At 43.5% G+C, this 27,444-nt stretch overlaps 2 protein-coding genes across 5 annotated transcripts in view; both read right to left on the minus strand.

Annotated features, from left to right (window-relative positions):
- The window catches only part of LOC134297668 (uncharacterized), a 345,438-nt gene that overhangs the window by 79,427 nt on the left and 238,567 nt on the right, over positions 1-27,444 (minus strand). The window lies entirely within an intron of this gene.
- prxl2a (peroxiredoxin like 2A) overlaps positions 13,997-27,444 on the minus strand; it is a 68,441-nt gene continuing 54,993 nt past the window's right edge. For all 4 annotated transcript variants that reach the window (XM_016995535.2, XM_016995531.2, XM_008115801.2 and 1 more), the window contains 3 exons: positions 27,297-27,437; positions 22,526-22,690; positions 13,997-14,408 (listed from right to left, as the gene is read on the minus strand). In XM_016995535.2, coding sequence (XP_016851024.2) covers positions 14,298-14,408; positions 22,526-22,690; positions 27,297-27,437 — 417 coding nt within the window. In that variant the 3' untranslated portion in view covers positions 13,997-14,297. The remainder of the gene's footprint in view (positions 14,409-22,525; positions 22,691-27,296; positions 27,438-27,444) is intronic.

Consider the following 27,444-nt stretch of genomic DNA (forward strand, 5'->3'; position numbering starts at 1 on the left):
TGTTGATGATGTCTGTGTTGTAACAAAAGGTTTGGATAGAGTTGTAAAAGTACAAAAAGAACTGGAAAGAAAATTTAAAGTAAAAGACCTAGATAATCTAAAAAGTTATGTGGGCCTGGAAGTGAATAGGTCAGACAATGGCAAAATAATGCTAAGTCAGAAAGCAAAGATAGAACAATTGATTGAAAAATGTGGACTTACTGACGCTAAAACTGTGTCTACACCCATGTGTCAGAACCCTGCTACTAGAGCCTGTATGTGGCTCTGAGTTTCAGGGTCACTGACATTGATAAGACACCTGCGTCTCAGGACTCGGAGAAGAAACGGCTGCTGGACTTGGCGGGGAATTTGCGCGGGGTTTTACTGAGCGGGAAGAGACTTTTCAAATGAGGGGGAGGGTATATAAAGGATGGTTGGCCGGAGTCTCCCATTCTTGGCTTTTCTGATGTTTATGTTTCCTGCAGTAAAGTTTCTGGTGATATCACAGAGAGTCTCGTGTGTTCATTCAGGAGCGGCTGTGGTGAGCTGACACTAAGCCAAGAATATAGACACCATCCCGCTGTAGCGGTGAGGTGTAACATGCAAGTGGAGGATGAAGAGCTCTTGGGCGCAGGAGGAGGAAGGTCGGGAAGGGCCACTCCCGAGCCGGACGCTGAGTTCCACCAGCTGGCGGCCCTGGCGTCATCCACCGCTTATGCCCAGCCAAATGGGGTAACCCAGAGGCGTGGAGTGGTGCGGGGAGATAGCACCGGAGGAGAGGAAGGTTTACCTTCCCCAGGCCCACAAAGGATGGTGTTTCTGGAGGAGAGGATGTCGGCGATGGAGACCACCCTGGCAGTGATGTCGAGGGCGATGGAGCGCCTGGCGTTTTTGGCGGAGCCAGAGAGAGGAAGGGAACTTCGGGCTGGCTCAATGTGGGACGTGAGCGTGGGAAGCAGCCAGGGCTTTGCAGACCTTCCAGCACCGAAGGGAAGGGAAATGCGAAAGGAGCCCGGCGCCCGGCCCAAGACCCAAACAAGCCTGACGCGGGTGGAGGAGAGTGACGACGAAGGGGAAAAGCCTCCGAGAATCCCGGCTACGCTCCCAGCTGAGACCCTAGTGCCCCTGGCGAATGCCGGGCGTGGCACAGGGCAAAGAGAAACAGCAGCGGGGCCCACTGGTCCGCAAGGGGGCTTGCGACGGGCGGAGAATTGGGGATTGCCACCACAGGGACCCCTACCGAGACAAGAGGAACTAAGGATCGAGTTTGGGGGAGAGTCCTCTGAACTGGATTTCTTCCTTACCACGGTGAGGGGCTATATGGAGGACAATGCTCACACTTTTAGAACGGAATCCAGCCGGATACGGGCCATTGGTGCAGTGTTGAAGAGGGGAGCGGCTAGCTGGTACGTTCAGCTGCACGCGCGGCGCGACCCATGTCTGGGGTCAGTCCGACGCTTTATGGGGGCCCTGGAGACCCGTTTCCAAGATCCATTGGAGCAGATCCGGGCGAGGGAGAAATTGAAGACCGTCTCCCAGGGGCAGAGGTCGGTATCTGAGTATGCGGAGGAGTTCCAATGCCTCGCCGAAAAGGTGCCGGAATGGTCTGCAGTGACAAAGATGGAACTCTTCAAAGAGGGGCTCAGGCGGGAGATCCTCTCCTGGGCGGTGCATCGTGATGAGCCTGACACACTGTGCGGATGGATTCAGCTGGCGGGGCGCGTCGAGACATCGCTGGCCCAGGCGAGGAGGCACCGAGGAGCGCTACAGCAACGGCCGCAGATGAAAGAGGGGAGCCGTAAGGAGGGATCAGCCCCAGCCGGGAGGAGAGCGGAGCCGACAGGGAACGTGAGCGCCAGCAGGAGTGGCTGCTTTGTGTGCGGCCGGTTGGGCCACAGAGCTGCCGAGTGCTGGCAGAGAAAAGGGGAAAGCGGAGGCCAGCCCAAACCAAGAGCCGTGGCAGGAAAACGCGCCGAGGAAGAAACACCGATGAGGCACCATTCGGGGGGGTTGGTAAGTCAGGACAAAGCTATGATAGTGGTCCCCATTCAGCTTGAAAATGGCAGCAAACAAGCGACCTGCAAAGCGTTTGTGGATTGTGGATGTTCCAGGAACATCATTTCCCCTGAATTAGCCGAGGGATTGGGATGCGAAAGAACGAACCTAGAATCCCCAATAGCATTTTCGCAGTTGGACGGATCCACAGCATCAGGATCGTTAGCTAGGTACAGTGCCGAAGATGTAAAATGTAAGATAGGGAGTTGGGAAGGAAAGGTGTCATTTGTGATATCACAAATAGCCAGCTATAATGTTATACTAGGCATGCCGTGGCTGGGGCAGGCCAACCCGCAAATCAACTGGGAGGATAAGAGCATGATTTTCGGGATGAATTTGGAAGAAGGGAGCCAGGAAGTTGAGAGGGAGCCGGGGAAAAGGGGGGAGGAAGACTCTATCAGAATAGCAGAACTGGCAGATAAATTACCCCCAGAGTATCGGGATTTTGTGGACGTGTTTGACGAGAAGGAAGCAGACAATTTCCCACCGAAGCGGAGAGTTGAAGTGAAAATAGAGCTAGTCCCAGGAGCAGAGCTTCCCAAGGCAAAGATATACCCGATGTCGGCTAGGGAAAAGGAGGAACTGAGAAAGTACATTGATAAAAACCTAGCGAGGGGTTTCATAGAACCTTCGAACTCCCCTTTAGGGGCACCTGTGTTGTTTAGGCGGAAAAAGGACCAAACGCTGAGGCTCTGCATTGACTACAGGGGCCTGAATGCAATCAGTACTGTAAATAAATACCCCCTGCCCTTAGTGAAGGACTTGATCGCCCAGTTATCGGAGGGACAGATATTCACTAAATTGGATTTAATTGAGGCTTACCATAAATTGCAGATCAAACCAGAGGACAGGTGGAAGACGGCCTTCTCCTGCGCCTTCGGATTATTCAATTATTGTGTGCTCCCATTCGGTTTATGCGGGGGAGGGGCCGCGTTCATGCAATTAATCAACGAAGTGTTGCATCCATTATTGTACAAGGGAGTCTTTATTTTTTTAGATGACATATTGATAATGTCTCGGACTAAGGAGCAACACGTAAAACTAGTCAGGGAAGTCCTACAAAAGTTGAGGGAAGCGAAGCTATATGCGAAGCTTGCCAAGTGCGAGTTCAATAAAGACCAGATAGACTTTCTGGGGTATAGGATTTCCTCCCAGGGAGTGGCGATGGACCCTGCGAAGGTGGAAGACGTGAGGGGGTGGGAAGCCCCCAGAACACGGAAGCAGCTGCAATCCTTCCTGGGGTTCGCAAACTTCTATAGAACATTTATCAAGGACTTTGCGCGCCTCACTTTGCCGTTAACGGATTTGTTAAAGACTAAAGGCAGGGGAGAAACAGCCAAAGTGAAGGCCCCAGGGGCCAAACTGACCTGGACAATAGAATGCCAGGAAGCTTTCGAAGCCCTTAAAAAGCGTTTTACTGAGGAGCCTGTCCTACAGCACCCTGATATGTCTAAGGCCTTTGTACTACATTGCGATGCGTCAGACCGGGCATATGGGGCAGTTTTGCTGCAGAAAGACGAGGGGGGGAACCTGAAGCCATGTGGCTATCTGTCGAAAAAGTTTAGCGATACAGAAAAAAACTGGCCGATTTGGGAGAGAGAAGCCTTAGCGATTCTGAAAGCACTAGAGTGCTGGAGACACTTTCTGGAAGGAAGTGGAACACCGTTTGAGGTGTGGACTGATCATAGAAATTTACAGTATCTAAGATCCCCTCGTAAACTATCAGCGAAGCAGATTAGATGGGCCCAATATTTCAGCCGTTTTGATTTCAGACTCAAGTTCTTCCAGGGGAAACACAACATACTCGCTGACGCTCTCTCTCGGATGCCTCAGCACGGGGGAGGAATTCAGGAATCTGAGGGGAGCCTTTTCCTAGATAAGCAATGGGGCCTGGCAGTACTGACTCGAGCACAAGCGGCCAAAGAAAACAAACGTACTGCCATTTCCACGGGGGGAGGAGAAATATGGGAGGAAGAGTTGAAGCGAGCATATGGAATGGACAAATGGTTACAAACGAACAAAGAACAGGGAGAACTGTGTGGGGATTTGGTGTTTGTAAATAAGAAATTGTATATTCCTGAATGTTTAAGACAAGAAATGTTAAGGAAGTGCCACGATAACAAGGGTGCAGGTCATCTAGGCCCCACCAGGACTATTAAACTGTTGGCCAAACAATGCTGGTGGCCCGGAATGAGGAAAGACGCCAGGGGGTACGTCACGCAGTGTGAATTATGTGCAGAGGGAAAAACACCACCTGGGAAGCCCCAGGGGCTATTGCAGAAGGTGGTGGAACCCATGAGGCCATGGGAATGCGTGGCAATGGATTTTGTAGGCGAACTACCCCCCAGCAGAGGCCACAGATACATTTGGACAATATTGGACCTATTCTCAAAACAGGCACACTTTGTGGCCCTGCCAAAACTCCCCTCGGCTGAAAAGCTCGCTGATTTGTATGTGAAGCATGTATATCGCCTACATGGGTGTCCCGACAAAATAATTAGCGACCGGGGAGTCCAATTCACTGCAAAATTTTGGGGAAAATTCTTACAGCTGTTAGGAGCGGAAAGGAATCTGAGCTCGGCTTTTCATCCCGCAACCAACGGGGGGGTCGAACGTACCCAACAGACACTGTGCCAATTCTTGAGGATGTACACCAATTATAGACAGGACGATTGGGCGGACCTTCTTCCGTTTGCTGAGATGGCTTTTAACGGGGCCGTACATTCGGCCACAGGTCGTGCCCCATTCGAAATAGTATACGGACAGGAGGTGGCACCTTTCCCCAGGCTACCCGAGTGGAAGGAAGGAGAGGGCCAGATCGACAAGGAATGGCCGGCCAAAATTAAGCAAGGGTGGCAGACCGTGGTGGAGGCATTGCGGGAAACACAAAATAAGTACAAGCTCTTTGCAGATCGTAGGCGCCGAGAGGGGGACAAATTGGGCGAAGGAGATCTGGTTTGGCTGAGCACAAAAAACCTGAAATTGGGGTTCCCATCTAAGAAATTGGCTCCACGCTATATAGGGCCGTTCAGGGTAGCGAAAAGAATAAACGAAGTGACCTATGAGCTGAGGCTACCCAAGGACCTAGGAAAGGTACACCCGGTATTCCATTGCAGCCTGTTAAAAAAGTATAAAGGAACTCTGGACAGCGGAGAACAATAGTTGTGTTTAATCTTTTCCTTCCAGGACGAAGGGGAGGAGGACGCCATGTCAGAACCCTGCTACTAGAGCCTGTATGTGGCTCTGAGTTTCAGGGTCACTGACATTGATAAGACACCTGCGTCTCAGGACTCGGAGAAGAAACGGCTGCTGGACTTGGCGGGGAATTTGCGCGGGGTTTTACTGAGCGGGAAGAGACTTTTCAAATGAGGGGGAGGGTATATAAAGGATGGTTGGCCGGAGTCTCCCATTCTTGGCTTTTCTGATGTTTATGTTTCCTGCAGTAAAGTTTCTGGTGATATCACAGAGAGTCTCGTGTGTTCATTCAGGAGCGGCTGTGGTGAGCTGACACCCATGGTAGTCGATTATGCAAACCAAGAGTCTCAAAAGTTGTTTGAACGGCCTGATTTATTTCATTCTGTAATTGGAAGTTTAATGTACGTTTCAAATCATTCCAGACCTGATATCAGTTATGCTGTTGGGTACCTTAGCAGAAGAGTTGCAAAACCCAGGTATATAGACTGGATTGCTTTAAGATATCTCAAAGGTACTATTGGATATTGTCTAGTTTTTGGCAACAATGAGGAAGACATAGATTGCTATGCTGATAGTTCTTTTGCCACTGAACAGGAATGTAAATCTGTATCAGGTGTAATTGTAAAATTTGCTGGTAATATGTTAGTATGGCGATCTCGAAAACAGAACAATGTAGCATGTAGTACCACCGAGTCAGAATATGCGGCTTTATGTGAAGTCATAAATGAGATCCAATGGCTGCAACAGCTAATGTCAGATGTAGGAGAGCAATGTAAAACTCCTATTGTAATCAAAGAGGGTTCACAAGCTTGTATCGCCATGACAGAAACTGAAAATCTAAAAAGACAGAACCAAGTATATAGGGGTTAGATTTCATATAGTAAAGCAAATGATTGATGACAATATGGTGAAGTTACAATATTGTCCTACCGAGTTCAATGTGGCAAATATTCTGACAAAGCCTTTGCCAATCCACAAACATGTAGAATTAGGAAAACAATTGAATGTAATGAATGTACAATAAGTTGATTCATATGTGCTTAAGAAGACAAAATTACATTTAAAGAGGGGGAATTGTTAATGTGGGATTTGTGTATTGGTAGTGTTTAAATGAAATTTGTGTCTTGTCTGTATTGCATATTGATTGCATCATCCAGAGTGTAACATAGTCTGGAAAGAGTTAATTACTAAGAAGCTGTGATGACCTTGATGTGTGGCTGGAGCTGGAGAGTATCCAGACACAAGTGTGTGTGCATTGCTGATTGCATCAGTTGAGTTCTGTCTGCTTAGAGTGAGAGTCCTGTGTTTGTCTGCAAGTCTGTTTGTCTTGATTATTACTGAAGTCAGTAAAACTTGTATATAGTTTTACCAAAGTCTCTGGATGTCTCTTCATTCTGCGTTCCACTGACTCCATCCAACTAATGCTGTGCTGCAAATTACTCTGACAGTATCTTCTGAGCGGGCTAGTATGGCCACCGTCTCCGCAAAGAAAGCGTTTCCTTGTCGCTGCTGGAGACCCATTACCCTATGGCAACCCCCGGCCGGCTCCCTGGGACTGTCACTCTCGCCACTTCCACTAGTGCTGGGTGTGGCAGGCATTTGTGGTAGAGGGGCCACTGGGCCCGTTTTCCCCACCCGGGCAGCAAAGACCTCCCTCACAAGGTTTACTAGCTGGGCCTTCCATATGGTAAAGTCTTTTGGGCAGACGGTGCACTTTAGCCGTGGATCGCACAGCATATGGACCTTGCTGGTAAGAAGTGGCTCTAGGCGTTTCCGTACAGCAAAGGACAACCTCCTCACCACCTCCTGGACCAGAGGTTTCAGCGGGCCGGCCAGGGAGTCCAATGTTCGACCGGCCCCAAGCATTTCAAGGTGCCTCCTTAGCCCCAAGACAAGGGGGACCGCCTGGCTAAGAAGGGCTTTCGATTCAGAAAGGTCTCTGTGGCATCTTTGAATGGCTTCAGGACGTCTACCAGCTGGGACATGGTGTCCCACTCTTGCTTGCTTGGCACAAGCTTGCTTACAGGCGCAACTAAGGAAAGGGAAATGCCGTGGACTGCCTTCTGCTGCTCGACCATGCATGCCAGCATCTTATAGGTTGAATTCCACCGGGTGGAGACATCCTGGAGCAGCTTGTGCTGCGGGAACCCTTCCAAGTTCTGTCTCTCTCTCAGCTGCCTTGGTGCTCCTGTGGAAGTAGCCCGCAATCTTTCTACAGCACTCGATCAGCAGGACGATGTTTGCGGTGTTGGTCTGCTGCTCTTCGGTGCTCTTTAAACCTTCCTTGATGGTATTGTGAAGCAAGTGGGCCATGCAGGTGACATTCGGAAAGCCAGCATTTTCCACCGCTCTGATCATATTTTTCCCAGCGTCAGTCACCATGAACTGACGCTGACTCATTTCTTCTGGCCTGCACCGTATCCACCCCCCCCCCCCCCATCGTGTTTTCAAGATAGCTGCAGTTGGTGTCAGCCTTATGATAACGATCAACTATCTTCATAGCGAGGAGTTTCCAATGATTAGATGTATCCATACTGCCTTCTTTCTCCCACCAATGCACCGTCAGAGAGAGGTAGGAATTGCCTCCTCCCAAGCTCGACCAAATATCAGAGGTAAAATGGATGTGTCCTCCCATGGCACTCTGCAACATCTGGACAATGCGTTCCTTGCAGCCCTCATACAAGCCGGGAATAACTGTTCGGGAAAAGGTGTGACGGGAGGGGATTTTGTAGCGGGGGCACAGGAATTCCATCAGGCAAACAAAGCTATCTTGCTCAACCATGTGGAATGGATGGTGATCGAGGGCCATCATCTCTCCCACATGTTGGGTTATCTGGTGGGGTGTGGGTAACGTTTCTCCTGTTCTCTTCCTGGCTAATGGTAGGCCCCAATCCTCCAAGGTGGCCTGTGTCTTCCTCCCACCCTCTAAACAAGGATAACTTTGTGTGCTTATGCTGCCACTGCAAGGGTTTGCGGCTCCCCCTCCTATCGATATTGTGGGGTGATGCTGCTTCATGTGAGAGCTCAACCCCGAGGTTGCAGGATGTCTCGGGCCTCTCCCTCTGCTGATATTTGCCCCACAGTGCCCACAAACTGCCAAAGTGGCATGCTGAGCATGCACATTAAAATGGTCCCAAATATAAGACCTTGGCCTTCCCATTGCGACAGCGCCGACGCCCAGGGAACTTTGAGTGCGGCCGATGGAGCAGGAGGAGGTTGGAGTCGTGGGCGCCATAACAGCAGCCCGAGAAAGTCCAGGATTTGATGGTACTACTTCATCTTCCTCCTCCTCACTGTCAGTAGCGGGGGGGGGGGGGGGTGGGTTCCAAGTTCCTCACTATCCACCACCTGTACTTCCAAGACAGAAACACCTCCATGTTCCATTGTTCATCCAGTTGTCTCAGCTCCAACAGACAACTGGCTCAGGGTGGAGGGGTGTGAACTTTCAACAGTAGAACAGCCAGCTTCATCAACAAGTCCACCCACTCCCATCGTGGCACGTTCAAGACGGTTGGAATGCCCCCAAACGTTTTTGGCCCCCCACAGAGTCTGGGCAGTGGCTTGACCATGCCCAGGAATTGGTCCACCAGACCCACGTTCAGCAAAACGCTTCATGAAAGCGGGAGGGTTTTCAGATTACAGAAGGGAGGAAGGGATTGTGTTACGGGGGGAGAGATCTGTTGCTTTGTTCTTTTGCAAAGTGTCCTGGGCGTAACTATCAGAAACCCTTCTCTTACAGTTGTTCTTATTTTGATAAGGGCAATATGGGAATTCTATTATATGCCAGACTTTGCAAAACGTGCTGCTGTGTTATAGGAGGCCAGCAAGGTTTGAAATGGAACCAAACAAAGGAAAATCTCAAGCCCCTTATCCCCAAGTTCTTCTTATGGGGATAATGGGAATTCTAGTATATGCCAGACTTTGCAAAACGAGGTGCTGTGTTATAGGAGGCCAGCAAGGTTTGAAATAGAACCAAACAAAGGAAAATCTCAAACCCCTTATCCCCAAGTTCTTCTTATGGGGATAATGGGAATTCTAGTATATGCCAGACTTTGCAAAACGAGGTGCTGTGTTATAGGAGGCCAGCAAGGTTTGAAAGAGAACCAAACAAAGGAAAATCTCAAGCCCCTTATCCCCAAGTTCTTCTTATGGGGATAATGGGAATTCTAGTATATGCCAGACTTCGCAAAACGAAGTGTTGTGTTATAGGAGGCCAGCAAGGTTTGAAATAGAACCAAAGGAAAATCTCAATCCCCTTATCCCCAAGTTCTTCTTATGGGGATAATGGGAATTCTAGTCTATGCCAGACTTTGCAAAACCAGGTGCTGTGTTATAGGAGGCCAGCAAGGTTTGAAATAGAACCAAACAAAGGAAAATCTCAAGCCCCTTATCCCCAAGTTCTTCTTATGGGGATAATGGGGAATTCTAGTATATGCCAGACTTTGCAAAATGAAAATTGGAAAATTGGAATTCCTGTATTTGCAACTCTGCTTAACGTCTAAAAAATATACAAAGAAAAGTTTCCCCAGAAACCCCAAAAAAGCTGCCGAAATAAGTGCTCTTTACTTTTATTTTTTAACTGAAAAAATATACAAAGAAAACTAAAAGCACCCCCCCCCCCCCCCAGACAATATGGCGCAGCAGGAAAATAACAGCACTGGCGGGCAAACGCCAAGCTGGTGGGGAAAAAAAGCTCCCTCTATCAGCTCCATGCGGGGACAGGAGAAGCCTCCAACAAGGATGGTAAAAACATCAAAAAATCTGGGCGTCCCCTGGGCAATGTCCATCTGGGTGTCCCCTGGGCAACGTCCTTGAAGACGGCCAATTCTCTCACTCCAGAAGTGACTCTCAAGTTGCTCCTGACATGAAAAAAAAATACAGTATGTAAATCTAGAAGGGTTCTCTCAAACAGGATTAATATGTAAAAGAAAACAATCCTCATGGTGCTGGCAGGAGTTGTAAATGTTGTGTATGTGTATGTCCTAAAATTTTAAAAAAATTAAAAAGCCTGCTGAGTTTGCTTTAGATCTGTAATAGCAAAGAGGTATGCGATAGAGCAAATACAGCTGTCCGATAGAGGTCACTGTTGCAGTGTAACCTGCTATTAATATAACACTGTATGCATGCAAAATCAAAATTGACCCGTATATAAAATAGCAAAATAAAAGTTTGCTTTTTGAATTTTCAAATAATATTTTTAAGCCATTGATGGCTACATCTGTGGATACACAAGGGCTATTAGATAATTAAACAAGTACAAATTTGGTATAATTTATTGGTTTGTATTACATTTGTAGCCATCCCAAACCCTCAATGGCTTTTCACTGGATGGTTGGTTACAGCACTGTAACTCATACCTACCAATTAAAAACAAATGAAGACTAAACATCATCAGGGTGTGGGATAAATTAATCTGATAACAATGGCAATCCCTTTTTGATTCTGCTTGCATAGTGTTATATTTATGGCCGTTACTTGTTTAAGAAAGTCAGCCATTTATATCCAGATTTGGATCCACAGATTTAACCATCTGCATCTTGAAGATATATATAAAAACAAAAGCAGAGCTTTATTTCATAATGCCATATGATTATGTCATTGTGTATAATGGGCCATAAGCTTCTATGTATTTTGGTATTCACAGAGGGTCCTAGAAACAAACCCCCCAAAGTGTACTCTAGATATCCTCCCTAGATGTAATTTCTCTTTGAGCAAAAAATGGAGGTGAGGTATGCTCCTGATAATACTTGATTGGTTCCTCTCACCATGAAGAAACAATGACCAATTGTGACATGTCCATGACATGGCATGTCCATGGGACAAGGAGATCACCATAGCCTGCCTGAGCAGCTCTGGAGCAGTATATAGGGCAGGTGGCCTTTGCTGTGAGATGACATGGAGATTGGGGCATTGGAATGACCTTCAGCTGCTGCTACAAGAAAAGTAATTCTTTTGTCATATTGGAGAATACATTGTGATGATCCACAAGAGCTGAAACACACCAGCAAAGAATGGGAACAGTCTGAATGGTGTATCATATTATCATGGCTGTAGCCAAGGGGGGGGGGGGGGAGGGGAGGGGTTCACCCCCCCCTGAAATTTTTCAGGTTTAAAAAAAATAACTGGTTTACTCATGAATTTTAACTGATTAACCAAATCCCCATGAGTGTCCACTGAAGTTTATCAATGGAGCCTGATTCTAAATTATTTTGCGTTATGGAACTATTCATGATTCGCTAAAAAAAAGTTTCAACACCCCCCCCCCCCCCACATTTTCTGGCTATGGTCCTGCATATCATTACACTGCAAGTCTGCTTAGCACACAGTCCCACCAACTACAATGGATATTATTTTTCAAGTGTTTGTAGTTACACAAAATCTCAGTTATCAGTACTGTCCTGCATTCTCATATAGCCATCTATGTGAAGGATTACTCAAAAGAAACATTTCTAACTAGAGATTTCCCACCTTTCACCCTGAGCCCAGAACTCCATGTTGCATACAAAGATGTATAAAATGGTTGTTGAGGGGGCAGGACAACCTAATGAATCCCACTGGTTTCCTAGTCTTATGCTGATATTGTTGGGCTGTAAGTTTCACCAGCCCAGGTCACCATAACCAACAGTAAGGATTTCTAGGAGTCATAATCTAGAACATTTGCAGAGTCACACGCCATTCATAATTTAGATCTGAATCAGCATTGAGAATAGATATTATAGAATGGTTGGGGCCATGTTTGGGTAGGCTTAAGAGATCCTTAGAAAGAAAGGGGTGAGGGAAGGAAATTGTGGAACAACTCTTTCCAAACCCATACCTTCCAGTTGTGCCCTTTAGTTGGGCAATTCCAACTGGATGCCCCCCCCCCCCCCGAGGGTCTGCCTCCAGGGGCAAACCAAGAACAGGCAACTTGGAAGTCCCTAAACAGACCCAGAAGCCGAGTGGGCAGATCAAGACAACTTGGCAAGATGGCACTACCTGGAGGAATCCTCCACCTTGTGTGACTGTGGAGCAGAAAAAAGCTGGGCATTACGGAAAATAAAGTTCAGCACATCTGGATAGTATGACTATGTACACATAAAGTTCCACGAGTAGAATTGTGCATACAAAGGAACTAGTCCCTCACAAAGTATCAATACAGTTGCCTATCATTGGCAAAATAATATTCTAAGGTTCTCAGGAATCCCTTTCCCTGTAGCTGAAAGGCAGGATATTGTGAAAGGCTATATCTTATTATATTTGTGATTAGATGCAGTTTTATCATTGGGAAGGTTCCAAAAATCAGAATTAGGAGACTGATTCATGTTAATAGCATATAACTGCAACCAACTCTGACATGCAGATAAACATTGTATGTGTGTGCACAATATGTAATGAGGAAGAATAAACAAAACATATTTTCTATATACTATAATATACACTAGGGGTGTATATTATCTATATCCATATGTAGCTCAAGAAAACAGTAGTGTAAGATATCTTACAGCTAATCACTGGTGAAGAGTTTCTTATGCTGTAAGCCTATACTAAGATGTAAATGTCTGCTTGTACCAGACTGATTGGTTACATAAATAAATGTTTCTCAGGCTATTTCATTAATAACAGAGGAAGAAACTCAAAAACAAGAGGATCATCTATGGCTCTCCCCATTACTTAAACTGCATGTCCCCAGAGACCTAGCTAGCATAGCCAATGGAAAATAGTGCTGAAAGGTGCAATCCAAAAACCCTGGGATAGCCACATTTCCAATCTTTACTCATAGTTCTCCAGCTGGTTTGGCCCACAGTCCCTTGCCACTGGTCATGATAGATGGGGTTGAGGGAAGCTCTAGGTCAGTGGTTCTCAACCTGTGGGTCCCCAGATGATTTGGCCTTCTAGAAATCCTAACAGCTGGTAAACTGGCTGGGATATCTAGGCCAAACACCTGGGGACACAGCTTGAGAACAACTGCTCTAGACCAGTGCTTCTCAACCTGCGGTCGCCAGATGTTTTTGGCCTAAAACTCCCAGAAATCCCACCCAGTTTACCAGTGGTTAGGATTTCTGGGAGTTGAAGGCCAAAAACATCTGGGGACCTAGGTTGAGAACCACTGCTCTAGGCCAAGACATTTGGACAGGCAAACATTCTGAGCCTTTATTCAAAATACATCATGCACTGAAATGTCTTTTGATTGATGTGGGCGAATCACGAGGCAATCTTAAATTGAATGGCTTGCAGGCTTGTACAAGTTTAATTTTTTCACTATTATTTAGAGGCCAGGGGATCCCTGATTTAGGGCGTAATAATTTCACAGGAAAGTGTTATTTCCTGTTTCATTGTGTGGTACTTACTTTGCAAGTAATTGTTCTACTCAAGAAATCTCATTTTTGTGGTTGCCAAAAACTATGTTGATTTGGTTGCTACTCTATGAGATATTCATTGAATGTGCTGCTTTCATTTTTCAAACAAAGTTATCATGTTTTTTATGATAGAACCATTAGGAAATTATATTTAACCCAGGAACAAAAATCACATTACATAGTGTAATCTGTGTTTGAAAAGTCTTTTAAAAAATGTTTTTCTGTCCTGATTCCTGGATGAAGAGCAGCTCTAAAGAACTCTTTTGACTGGAGAAAGTCAAGAGTAGGAAGCACCTTTTCTCCTCCAATACTGTGTCTAATTTGTTTTGTGGGAGGGGAAAATGCAGCTCAGTGGGAGCAATAAAGAAATAGTGACTTGGTTAACCATGCGGCGAAGGGCTTATAAAAAAACAACCACGAAAACAATGACATCTTTTGTAATAATTTTGAATGTAGTATTTATTAGTTTTCTACCATCTGTTCTCTATGCAGATACCCAGATAACACCTGGCAGTTTTCTTCGAACTGGAAACCATCTCGGCTGGATCTTAAAATTTCAGACCAAGCCTTTCATTAATCCAGTAAAAAAAAAACTAAAGGAATCATGGGGTATCTGATGTCAAAAGTAGTAGACAACCCTTATAGCTGGACATCATGCTGCTGATATTTCAGAAGCTTTTAGAGCCTAATGTGAATTTACACCCAGGTATACTAAGAAGGTAGCATGTAACTTTATTTGTCCTTTTCTGAAGGTTGTGGCTGGATGTTCTTAACAACCTCAAGGACAGCATCAAGGCTCACTTTGTCTCCAAATTCCTTCTCACGATGCTCTAACAGAACTCCCTAAAACAGAAGGAGAAATATGGGTCAGGGATGCATTTGGCAGAAATATTGAAGTATTTTAAAACTTTATACAAGACTAGCTGTGCCCGGCCACGTATGGTGGTATGGCAAATAAAGTATTGAGGAATTGGTGGTAGTTAAGGTAAAGGGTAAAGGTTTTGCCCTGACATTAAGTCCAGTCGTGTCTGACTCTGAGGGTTGGTGCTCATCTCCATTTCTAAGCCGAAGAGCCGGCATTGTCCGTAGACTCCTCCAAGGTCATGTGGCCGGTATGACTGTATGGAGCGCCGTTACCTTCCTGCCGGAGTAGTGCCTATTCATCTACTCTCATTTGCATGTTTTCGAACTTCTGGGTTGGCAGAAGCTGGGGCTAACAGTGGGGGCTCTCTCCGCTCCCCCAATTCAAACCTGCGGTCTTTCGGTCCAGAAGTTCAGCAGCACAGCGCTTTAACACGCTGCGCCATCAGGGGATAGTAAACAAACTCAGCCAAGAGTACAAAGTCCAACAAATTCCTCACTTGCCTTGCAGACAATTTTATGGTCCAGAAGGTAGAAGCGGCAACAAGGGGATCAGCAACTCTTGATCTAATCTTAACAAATGTGGAAGACCTGATCAATACAGTTGAAGTGGTTGGATCCTTAGGGGCAAGTGACCATGTGCTCCTGCAGTTTGCAATACAAAGGAATGCTGAAACTAAGACAAGTCAAACACGCATTCTGGACTTTAAGAGAGCTGACTTCCAAAAAATGAAGGAATTACTGAGCGGCATTCCATGGATGCCAATATTAGAAAACAAGGGAGTTAAGGATGGATGGGAGTTTTTCAAAAGTGAAATACTCAAGGCGCAAATGCAAACAGTGCCAACAAAGAAGAAAAATAAGACAAGTGCAAAGAAGCCAGAATGGATGTCCAAAGAACTTCTAACTGAGCTAAAACTCAAAAGTGACATGCACAAGAAGTGGAAAAGGGGAGAAATCACCAAAGAAGAATTCAAACGTATAGCCAACACCTGTAGGGAAAAGGTTCGCAAGGCTAAAGCGCAAAATGAGCTCGGGCTTGCCAGGGACATAAAAAACAACAAAAAAGGCTTTTTTGCTTACGTTGGTAGAAAAAGGAAGAACAAGGAGGCGATAGGGCCACTGCAAGGAGAAGATGGGGTGATGGCGACAGGGGATAGGGAAAAGGCAGAACTGCTTAATGCCTTCTTTGCCTCGGTCTTCTCAAAAAAAGAAAGCCATCTTCAACCTCAGCAACATGGAATGGATGAAGGATTGGGGGAAATCCAACCCCAAATAGGGAAACAAGTTGTCCAGGAACACCTGGCCGCTCTAAACGAATTCAAGTCCCCAGGGCCACATCAGCTACATCCAAGAGTATTGAAGGAACTAGCAGAAGTTATTTCAGAACCACTGGCAATTATCTTCGAGAGTTCTTGGAGAACGGGAGAAGTCCCAGCAGATTGGAGGAGGGCGAATGTGGTCCCTATCTTCAAGAAGGGGAAAAAAGAACGACCCAAACAATTACCGTCCAGTCAGCCTCACATCGATACCAGGCAAGATTCTGGAAAAGATCATTAAGGAAGTGGTCTGCGAACACTTAGAAACAAATGCGGTCATTGCTAATAGTCAACACGGATTTACCAAAAACAAGTCATGCCAGACTAATCTGATCTCTTTTTTCGAAAGAGTTACGAGTTGGGTTGATACAGGGAATGCCGTGGATGTAGCATACCTGGATTTCAGTAAGGCCTTCGACAAAGTCCCTCACAACCTTTTGGCAAAAAACTAGTAAAATATGGGCTAGACAAAACTACGGTTAGGTGGATCTGTAATTGGCTAAGTGAACGAACCCAAAGGGTGCTCACCAATGCATCGTCTTCATCATGGAAAGAAGTGACAAGTGGAGTGCCGCAGGGCTCCGTCCTGGGCCCGGTTCTGTTCAACATCTTTATTAACGACTTAGACGAAGGGTTAGAAGGCACTATCATCAAGTTTGCAGACGACACCAAAATGGGAGGGATAGCTAACACTCCAGAAGACAGGAGCAGAATTCAAAACGATCTTGACAGACTAGAGAGATGGGCCGAAACTAACAAAATGAAGTTCAACAGGGACAAATGCAAGATACTTCACTTCGACAGAAAAAATGGAAATCAAAGATACAGAATGGGGGACGCCTGGCTTGACAGCACTGTGTGCGAAAAAGACCTTGGAGTCCTCGTGGACAACAAGTGAAACATGAGCCAACAATGTGATGCGGCTGCTAAGAAAGCCAACGGGATTCTGGCCTGCATCAATAGGGGTATAGCGTCTAGATCCAGGGAAGTCATGCTACCCCTCTATTCTGCCTTGGTCAGGCCACACCTGGAATACTGTGTCCAATTTTGGGCACCGCAGTTGAAGGGAGATGTTGACAAGCTGGAAAGCGTCCAGAGGAGGGCGACTAAAATGATTAAGGGTCTGGAGAACAAGCCCTATGAGGACTTAAAGAGCTGGGCATGTTTAGCCTGCAGAAGAGAAAGCTGAGAGGAGACATGATAGCCATGTACAAATATGTGAGGGGAAGTCATAGGGAGGAGGGAGCAAGCTTGTTTTCTGCTGTCCTGCAGACTAGGATGTGGAACAATGGCTTCAAACTACAGGAAAGGAGATTCCACCTGAACATCAGGAAGAACTTCCTCACTGTGAGAGCTGTTCGACAGTGGAACTCTCTCCCCCGGGCTGTGGTGGAAGCTCCTTCTTTGGAGGCTTTTAAGCAGAGGCTGGATCTGTGGGGGTGCTTTGAATGCGATTTCCTGCTTCTTGGCAGGGGGTTGGACTGGATGGCCCATGAGGTCTCTTCCAACTCTACTATTCTATGATTCTATTATTTCCTAAAGGTTGTGAATATACAATATTTCTGATTTTTTGTCTGTTGGAGGCAAGTATGAATGCTGCAATTAGGAAAAATGATTAGGATGTAATGGCCTTGCAGCTTTAAAGCCTGGCTGTTTCCTCCCTGAGTGATTTTTTTTTGTTGGGAGGTGTTAGCTGGCCCGGATTGCTTCCTGTCTAGAATTCCCTTGTTTTCAGAGTGCTGTTGTTTGAGATATTTTATGTGCTTCTACTGTCTATGGCCCTCAGAAAACAGAGGATTTGCCAGACTTTGGTAATGGGAATACTTTGTTGGAAGGTGTTAGCTGGCCCTGATCGTTTCCTGTTTGGAATTCCCCTGTTTTCAGAGTGTTGTCCTTTATTTAGTGTTCTGATTTTAGAGATTGTATTGTTCTGTTTTATTATACCACAGTAATTTTTATATATTCTGATTTTAGTGTTTTTGAATACTTGGAGCCAGATTGTATTCATTTTCATGGTTCACAGCAAAATAATAATAATAATAATAATAATAATAATAATAATAATAATAATAATAGTAATGACTTTGGTAATAGACACTGCTTCACTCCCTTCTCAGCTTCCTTTCTGGAAGAATCCTTTCTTGGGAGATGTTAGCTGGCCCTGTTTGTTTCCTTTGTGGAATTCCCAATTTCCCTGCTTTCAGAGTGTTGCTCTTTATTTACTGTCCTGGTTTTAGAGATTATATTGTTCTGTATTATTCTATCACAGTAATTATTTCATATTACAGAAGAATCTCACTTATCCAACATTCGCTTATCCAATGTTCTGGATTATCCAGCACAGTCTGCCTTTTAGTAGTCAATGTTTTTGTAGTCAGTGTTTTAAATTCATTGTGATATTTTGGTGGTAAATTTGTAAATACAGTAATTACTACATAGCATTACTGTGCATGGAACTACTTTTTCTGTCAAATTTGTTGTATAACATGATGTTTTGGTGCTTAATTTGTATAATGATGACCTAATTTGATGTTTAATCGGCTTTTCCTGAATTCCTTTTTATTATCCAACATATTCACTTATCCAATGTTCTGCCGGCCTGTTTATGTTGGATAAGTGAAACTCTACTGTATATTGATAGTTATATTATCTGCTTAGAACTGGATTATATTAGGCCCCTTCTTCACTGCTGTATAGAATGCACACTGAAGTGGATTATATGGCAGTGTGGAGTCAAGATAATCCAGTTCAAAGCAGATAATATAAGATTCTAAATGGGTTATATAGCTGTGTGGAAGGGCCTTGAGTCTACACTGCTATGTAATCCAGTGCAAATTAGATAATCTGTGGAAGAGGCCTAAATGAAGCCTAACTTGCCTGTCCCCTGGGCTGAGTCGGTTGCTAGGAGACCAAGTGGGCGGAGCTTAGCCTTCTAATTGGCAGAAATTGGATAAAAACAATTATTCCTCTCCCTCTAATTATGACTTTTTCTTTTCTTTTTGTTGTATCAACCTAGAGCTGTGGATGATGGGTTGTGTTGTCAAATTTCAAGGTTGAGGGGCCTGTAGTTTTGTTATTTTGTCCACTGCCCTGATGCCATCACTCTTTTATATAGATGGTTGGCACTCTAATTCTTCATGTACAGAGAACTTGATAACCAAGGCCTAATTCTTAAAACCCTTTGTCTTTCAAAAAGGTAATATTTGAGCCCTTACTGGGAAATTTTAAAACAGGACTCATAGATTCAGAAGTCCTCCTTGTATCCAGTTGTACCAAGATTATGATTTATCTATATATATAAAAGAGTGATGGCATCACGGCAACCCACAAAACAACAAAACTACAGGCCGCCCAACCTCGAAATTTGACAACACAACCCATCATCCACACCTCTAGGTTGATACAACAAAAAGAAAAGAAAAATGAAGTCCTAATTAGAGGGAGGGCAATAATTGTTTTTATCCAATTGCTGCCAGTTTAGAGGGCTAATCTCTGCCCATTTGGTCTCCTAGCAACCGACTCAGCCAAAGGACAGCCAGGGTTCAGTTAGGGGACAGGCAGATTTAGGCCTCACTTAGGCTTCTTCCAGATTATCTAATTTGCACTGGATTATATGGCAGTGTAGACTCAAGGCCCTTCCACTCAGCTATATAACCCATTTATAATCTTATATTATCTGCTTTGCACTGGATTATCTTGACTTCGCACTACCACTTCAGTGTGCATTTTATACAGCTGTGAAGAAGGGGCCTCATATAATCCAGTTCTAAGCAGATAATGTAAGATTATCAATATACAGTAGAGTCTCACTTATCCAACATAAACAAGGCGGCAGGATAAGTGAATATGTTGGATAATAAGAAGGGATTCAGGAAAAACCGATTAAACATCAAATTAGGTAATCGTTATACAAATTAAGCACCAAAACATCATATTATACTACGAATTTGACAGAAAAAGTAGTTCCATGCGCAGTAATGCTATGTAGTAATTACAGTAGAGTCTCACTTATCCAACACTCGCTTATCCAATGTTCTGGATTATCCAACACATTTTTGTAGTCAATGTTTTCAATATATCGTGATATTTTGGTGCTAAATTCATAAATACAGTAATTAATACATAGCATTACTGCGTATTGAACTACTTTTTCTGCCAAATTTGTTTTCTAGCATGATGTTTTGGTGCATCAATTGTAGAATCATAACTTAATTTGATGTTTAATAGGCTTTCCCTTAATGCCTCCTTATTATCCAACATATTCGCTTATCCAACATTCTGCCGGCCCATTTATGTTGGACAAGTGAAACTCTACTGTACTGTATTTACAAATTTACCACTAAAATATCACAATTAATTTAAAACACTGACTACAAAAACATTGCTTATGAAAAGGCAGACTGCGTTGGATAATCCAGAACACTGTATAAGCGAATGTTGGATAAGTGAGATTCTACTTTAATATGAAATAATTACTGGGATAGAATAATGCAGAACAATATAATCTCTAAAACCAGGACAGTAAATAAAGACCAACAGTCTGAAAGTAGGGAAATTGGAAATTCCACAAAGGAAACAATCAGGGCCAGCTAACCCCTCCCAAGAAAGGATTCTTCCAGAAAGGAAGCTGAGAGGGAGTGAAGCACTGTGTATTACCAAAGTCATTATTATTACTATCATTATTATTACTATCATTATTATTATTATTATTATTATTATTATTATTATTATTATTATTATTGTGTTGCGGTCAATCGTGAAAATGAATACAATCTGGTTCCAAGTATTCAAAAACACTAAAATCAGAATATATAAAAATTAATGTGGTATAATAAAACAGAACAATACAATCTCTAAAATCAGAACACTAAATAAAGAACAACACTCTGAAAACAGAGAAATTCCACACAGGAAACAATCAGGGCCAGCTAGCACTTCCCAACAAAATATTCCCATCATCAAAGTCTGGCAAATCCTCCGTTTTCTCAGGGCCACAGACAGTAGAAGCACATAAAATATCGCAAAGAACACCACTCTGAAAACAAGGGAATTCCAGACAGGAAACAATCAGGGCCAGCTAACACCTCCCAACAAAAAAAAAATCACTCAGGGAGGAAACAGCCAGGCTTTAAAGCTGCAAGGCCATTACATCCTAATCATTTTTCCTAATTGCAGCATTCATACTTGCCTCCAACAGACAAAAAAAACCCAATCAGAAATATTGTATATTCACAATCTTTAGGAAATAATATCCCCTAATGACGCAGCGTGTTAAAGCCAACCCAGAAGTTCAAAAACATGCAAATGTGAGTGCATCAATAGGTACTGCTCCGGCGGGAAGGTAACGCCGCTCCATGCAGTCATCCCACATGACCTTGGAGGAGTCTACAGACAATGCCGACTCTTCGGCTTAGAAATGGAGATGAGCACCAACCCCCAGAGTCGGACACGACTGGACTTAACGTCAGGGGAAAACCTTTACCCTTTACCTTAACTACCACCAATTCCTCAATACTTTATTTCCCATACCACCAGACTTCGCCACAGCAACGCGTGGCTGGGCACAGCTAGTAGCCTCTAAAGTGATACTTTTCTTCTTGATTACATATGAGTAATGTTACCAAGTGTAAAGTCATAAGCAAACAGGAGAGAGGATCCTGCAATTCTTCAATATTCCCAATTTAGCTCAGACCACTTTCCAGTTCCAAGCATCCCATTGCATCCTTTTAAGTAGTAGTTGTTGTTGTTAGTAGTATTATTAACTTTATTTATGCCCTGCCTTTCTCCCCATGGAGACTCAAATCAGCTAATGATCCCACATTTTAGTAAAGTTAAAAAAATGTAATACAAAAGTTTTTTAAAAAATTAAGCAGTACATTTTAAGTTGCTTTACAACTTTACGGGGCTCCTTATCTATGGCTCTTCATTAATTTTTGCACAATGTCTGAAATTGCCAATTATAGGAAACAGTCTTTTTTCCATACTCATGTCCCTAACCCAGCAATCTCTCATGCAGAGTATGGTCATATTGCTAGTGACTGAACTTCATTCATTTCATTTTTGTTCTATATTTCCACTACAAGAAAATATGCATAGAGGTTAGCAGCACTAAAACAAATTAAATAACACGATGGTTAAAATATCATAAGCAAATAGGTAAAAGTAAAGGTTTTCCCCTGCAATGAAGTCTAGTTGTGTCAAACTCTGGGGGTTGGTGCTCGTCTCCATTTTATAGCCAAAGAGCCAGAGTTGTCCGTAGACACCTCCAAGGTCCCATGGTGGGCATGACTGCATGGAGTGTTGTTACCTTCCTGCCAGAGCGGTACCTATTCATCTACTCACATTATCATGTTTTTGAACTGCTAGGTTGGCAGAAGCTGGGGCTAACAGCAGGAGCTCACCCCGCTCCCCGGATTCAAACCACCGACCTTTCAGTCAGCAAGTTCAGCAGCTTAGCTCAGGTTTAACTCGCTGCGCCACCGGGGGCAAACATTATTTAATAATCACAACAATTGAGAGCATTTAAAAGGCAGGTCTGGAAAAAATGTATCTTCGTACTCTCACTGGAAACAGAGGGAGCATGGACTCCACAATTTGGAAGCAACAAAGGAGAAAACCCTGTGGTGACAGTGTTCCTAAGAAGAGCTTTTCTGAAAATCTTAGTATTCAGGCAGATTCATAATAAGAAATTCAGTTTCTCCAGATAGCCAGGCTAACATTCTTTCGACCCTGAAATGCCTAGATTCAAGGACATCTCATTTTGTGCTCCCTACCATGTACCTGCTTTCCAGGACCAACCACGAAAACTCCTCCCAGAACAAAGCCTTCTCCATCTATGTTCCCAGTATATCCACTCTTCCAGGCACGAAAGAAATTCCTCCACACGCTGCAGCGAATAAAGCCCATGAACAGCATCTTTCTCTTCTGAGGGCCATAGAATTGTTTCTGTAGAATAGGATGAGAAACACTCAGCCAAAGGTATGAGGGTTGTTTTCTTAGAGAACTAAAATGACACGTATCAACAAGAACTTTGTGCAGTAAAAAAATAGCTATCATTAGCAACTACAAAGTTGAGCTTATTAAGGCTAAGTCAGGTGTCAACTGCCATTCCCCAGGACTGCAGGTACATTTTATGAGGTGCTGGCCCACAAAAAGATAAAAACAATTTTTAGCCTTCATAACTGCAGAGATAAGCTATCAAATCCACATCCGGTGGCTCTCTGAACACTCATGAATGTATTAAGGCATAAGGTTTCACAAGCAGCAGCCTGCTCAATTGCTTATCTCTTAATGATATGGACAAAGAAAGCTATGTGTTGTCGAAAGCTTTCATGGCCGGGATCACAGGGTTGTTGTATGTCTTTCGGGCTGTGTGGCCATGTTCCAGAAGCATTCTCTCCTGACGTTTCGCCCACATCTATGGCAGGCATCCTCAGAGGTTGTGAGGTATGGAGAAAACCTCTGAGGATGCCTGCCATAGATGTGGGTGAAACGTCAGGAGAGAATGCTTCTGGAACATGGCCACACAGCCCGAAAGACATACAACAACCCAAAGAAAGCTATGCCAGAATAAACTGTCTGTAAGGTGCCCCTTAGGCAGGCACCCTACATCTTGCTGGCAATCTTTTGCCACGGGGAGAGATGGCAGAATCATTTCTCTGCCTGGTTGAGGTGGCCACTTTTACCCCCTGTTGTAGACCACTAGGTGGGAAAATAATAAACACGCCCTTTTGCTGAAAAGTAAATGTGATGCTTGCAAGGATCAGATGCTGAAGGGATAGTTCCATAAGATCTCCCACATTTGAACACAGAGCTTTCCAAATATTTCATGTTGGTGACACACTTTTGAGACTGACAAGATTCAGTGTGATTAGCAAACCAGAGATTAAACCAGGCATAGGCAACTTTCGGTGTCTTGGACAATTGTGGGAATTGACGTCCAAAACACCCAAAGGGCTGAAGGCTGCCCATGCATGAGTTAAACCAATCCCTTGTAAGAGATATGGGCAGATAAATAAACTGGAATAACAAAATATATAAAGACAACATATCTCATGAAAACCTTTCACATATATTTTTAAAAACATATGACTTATTTCACATAGACTCAGAAGTTTCTCAATATATTGATGCAACACACCTACACACTGCAGCCGACACACTAATGTGTCGCAACAAATATTTTGGAAAACCGTGTTAGAGCATGTCCCTTCAAATGACATAGCAGCTACTATAGCTCCTTCATCCACCTTTTCCCAGCACATAAAATGTAAAGTTTCTTTACCTGCAGAATTATAAGTTTGTGAATGACCATATCCTTTAAATATAATGGAAAGATCTGTGAGATTACTTCCCTTACAGCAATATGGTCCTCCTTCTTGCCACTTTCTGTCTTTTCGCTTGCCTAAATGTGCAGCACACAATCATGTTTCTCCAAATTACATTTTTTGTTTGCAGTATGGATTTTTTATTTACAGTATTTATATTTCGGCTTTCTCACCCCGAAGGGGACTCAGGGCACACATCTAAGGCAAACATTTAATGTCATAAAACAGAACAGAGACAGAGGCAAATGCAGGCACGGGCTGGCCTCGAACTCATGACCTCTTGGTCAGAGTGATTTGTTGCAGCTGGCTGCTAACCAGCCTGTGCCACAGCCCGGCCTTTCTTACCACAAGGGCAGTCCAATGAATAATAAATTTTATTGCCTTTAGCTGGCTGATGCCATTAATTATGCTGATGTATTTGCTATGCATCTTGCACAGGCAACTAAGTAGTTTATATCTTTTTTTATCTCTATGATGAAGCCACTATCAAGGCAGAAAAGCACTGAAGTGGCTAGCAGAACGAACTAAAGAAGGGAGTGTTTCAGCGTTAGAGTACAAGGTTCAAACAGGGTTTATAGTCACTTTGTACGTGTTCACTCTTCTGCCCAATTCTTTGTACCTATGGGGCACAATTCATCACTGGGTAGTGAAGCACGCCCAATTCAGTGTAGAAGTATAACTTGGATACATCACTGAAGAACAGAACATACATGTGTTGGGGGAGAAATATATAAGGGGCTGTTTTAAGATTGAACCATGTGTGGATTTGCATGTGCAAGTAATTGTGGGAACAATCAAACTCTTAGAAGAGTTACTTTTGAGGAACACAACCTCAAAAACTCTTCAGCCAGCAGCAGCACTAGCTAGGAGATTCTCACACTTACAGTGCAAAATCTTTTCAAGCTCTAGGCATATATGAATGCAAGATCTGGGGAACAGGATAAAAATTACCACAAAAGGTAAACAGGAGATGACATTTTCATCTTGCCCATGTCAAAAACCTATACATAGTTTGTAAACTAGCTTCTCTGCCCCTGAAACATTCAAATAGTGTCCACTACGTACATCTACTACAGACCAACATACGTTTTGGTGCCTCAAATGTTAATCATGATTGTATTTTTGACCTGTATGAGATGTATTTTTGACCTGCTGATTCCAAAAATGTCAATTTCCCTCCACTGCCTTTAGTTTTAAAGATACAGAACGTATGTCAGATACTAGTCTTTATCTGCTTGCCCATAAGAGGGGGAAAGGTAATGGTCTTCCCCGGACATTAAGGCCAGTCGTGTCCGGCTCTGGGGGTTGGTGCTCATCTCTATTTCTAAGCCAAAGAGCCGCCGTTGTCTGTAGACACCTCCAAGGTCATGTGGCCGGCATGACTGCATGAAGCGCCGTTACCTTCCTGCTGGAGCGGTACCTATTGATCTACTCATATTTGCGTGTTTTCAAACTGCTAGGTTGGCAGAAGCTGGGCTTCTCTGTACTCTCCGGATTTGAACCAGCGACCTTTCGATCTGCAAGTTCAGCAGCTCAGCACTTTAACATGCTGTGCCACCAGGGGAGCATAACAAATCATAATAACCATATCTAAGGAATTAGTGCTCATGTAGTCTTATCCAACACAATTTTCTGAATCAGCACTCTAGGAACAGGCCTAAAAAACTAAGACACCAAAAATGTTGTTGTCCTTGGGCGGTGCTATTAATAAATAAAAGAGATGAACCATAGGTATCCCCAATTGCCCCAATTACATTAGGCTCAGGGGGTTCTAAATTTAGCTACCTCGTTTCTGTTCCAGGATGCCTCCCTGTTACAGAAACCAATTTGAAGAAATGATTAAAATGATGAGGGGAATCTTCTCTTCATTTATGTCTGTTTATAGGAAAATCATGCAAGAACATGCCAGTACTTCAAAGCTTAAGTGTGTTCTTACATTAATGATTCATAAATAGAAATGTGAAAGCCAATTAACCTCTTAAGTAGCAGCTAAAAGCAAGTAAGCTTTTCTGCACACCAGCATCTCTCCCATCCTCCAATTATAGCAGAATGGACTTGTGAAGGGTGAACATGTGCAAAGTCACATTTTTTTTATCACAATGGAGCTAAACCAGTGGCAGTCACAAACTAACTTAAGTAGATTTTAAAAAACTGATATTTTAGCATGCTACTTCAAAACATGTGCTCATGCTCATGAGATAGATGGCAAGTAATGCTCTTTGTGGCAGGCTGAAATAAGATTGCTCAGAGCGTTTTAAAATCTAAATTACTTTACAATACAAATGTTGCCCAGAGAGCTTGTTACATATCTCTATTGCGTATCTACAAGGGCCATCCATGCTCGAAAGCAAAATAGAGTCTAGTATTCTTACTAGAGATATATAGAAAATATATAAATATATACCCAAGCTTTTGATGAGTAAATGGCAAAGTTGACATGGACTGATTTAAGGATGTAGAATGAGGATCTCGGACGAATGGAATTAATTAAATATACGTTTTTAAGGTTTTATAATGTGTTTTAATAATGTTATTAATAGATCTGTTATTGTTTTGTTTTTATGATTGTATTTTGGGCATTAAATTTTGCCAATTTTTGTAAGCCGCCCTGAGTCCCCTCGGGTGAGAAGGGCGGGATATAAATGTTGTAAATAAAATAAAATAAATAAATAGAAAATACTTTATTCCAATTTTCTTATCCAAGATGAGAAATGTATGTCAACACATCACTACAGCTTCCTTTTTGCATATTTGTTTTTAAGCTTTATTGTATTTTAAGACATTTTTGCTTTTGTTTTGGGGAAGCAACCTATTTTGTACAAAATGTTACACAATACAATACAAAATACACCACTTCTGTGCAAAATCCATTTTGAAAAAAATAAAAAATCTCTAGAATGTGAAAAATTACTAAAAATATACAAAAACTGTTATAAGTTTTAACAAGGCAAAAGGCTTTAGATTTTTTTGTTGGCCTTATGTGCAGGAATAGCAAAGCCATTCTTACTTCTGAGCTTTGGGATTCAGTGAAATAAACATGTGGCCTTCATTTCAGATGAGAAGCCACCTCTATTGTGAATGAATTGCATTTTGGTCAGCACAAGTTTTATACTTCCATGGCACCCAATTTAAGCAAGAATAGCTTTTAACCCTTGCAGATCAATACCTGTTTAGACAGAGAAGTTCCCAATTTCTAGTATGCAAAAATCAACAGTAACGTTTACCTTTTCATCCAGAAATATTTCCCCTTTAAAATATGGCTGGAAATCCATCACTTCGGTCCCAAGGTTCTCTTTCACAACGGCATAGAGAGGGACCCCCAGCTTGTCAAGCTGAGGCTTCAGAGAGGACAGCTCAGCAGCCTCCTAAAAG

This window comes from Anolis carolinensis, chromosome 3 (genome assembly GCF_035594765.1).
Source record: "Anolis carolinensis isolate JA03-04 chromosome 3, rAnoCar3.1.pri, whole genome shotgun sequence".
NCBI lineage: Eukaryota > Metazoa > Chordata > Lepidosauria > Squamata > Dactyloidae > Anolis > Anolis carolinensis.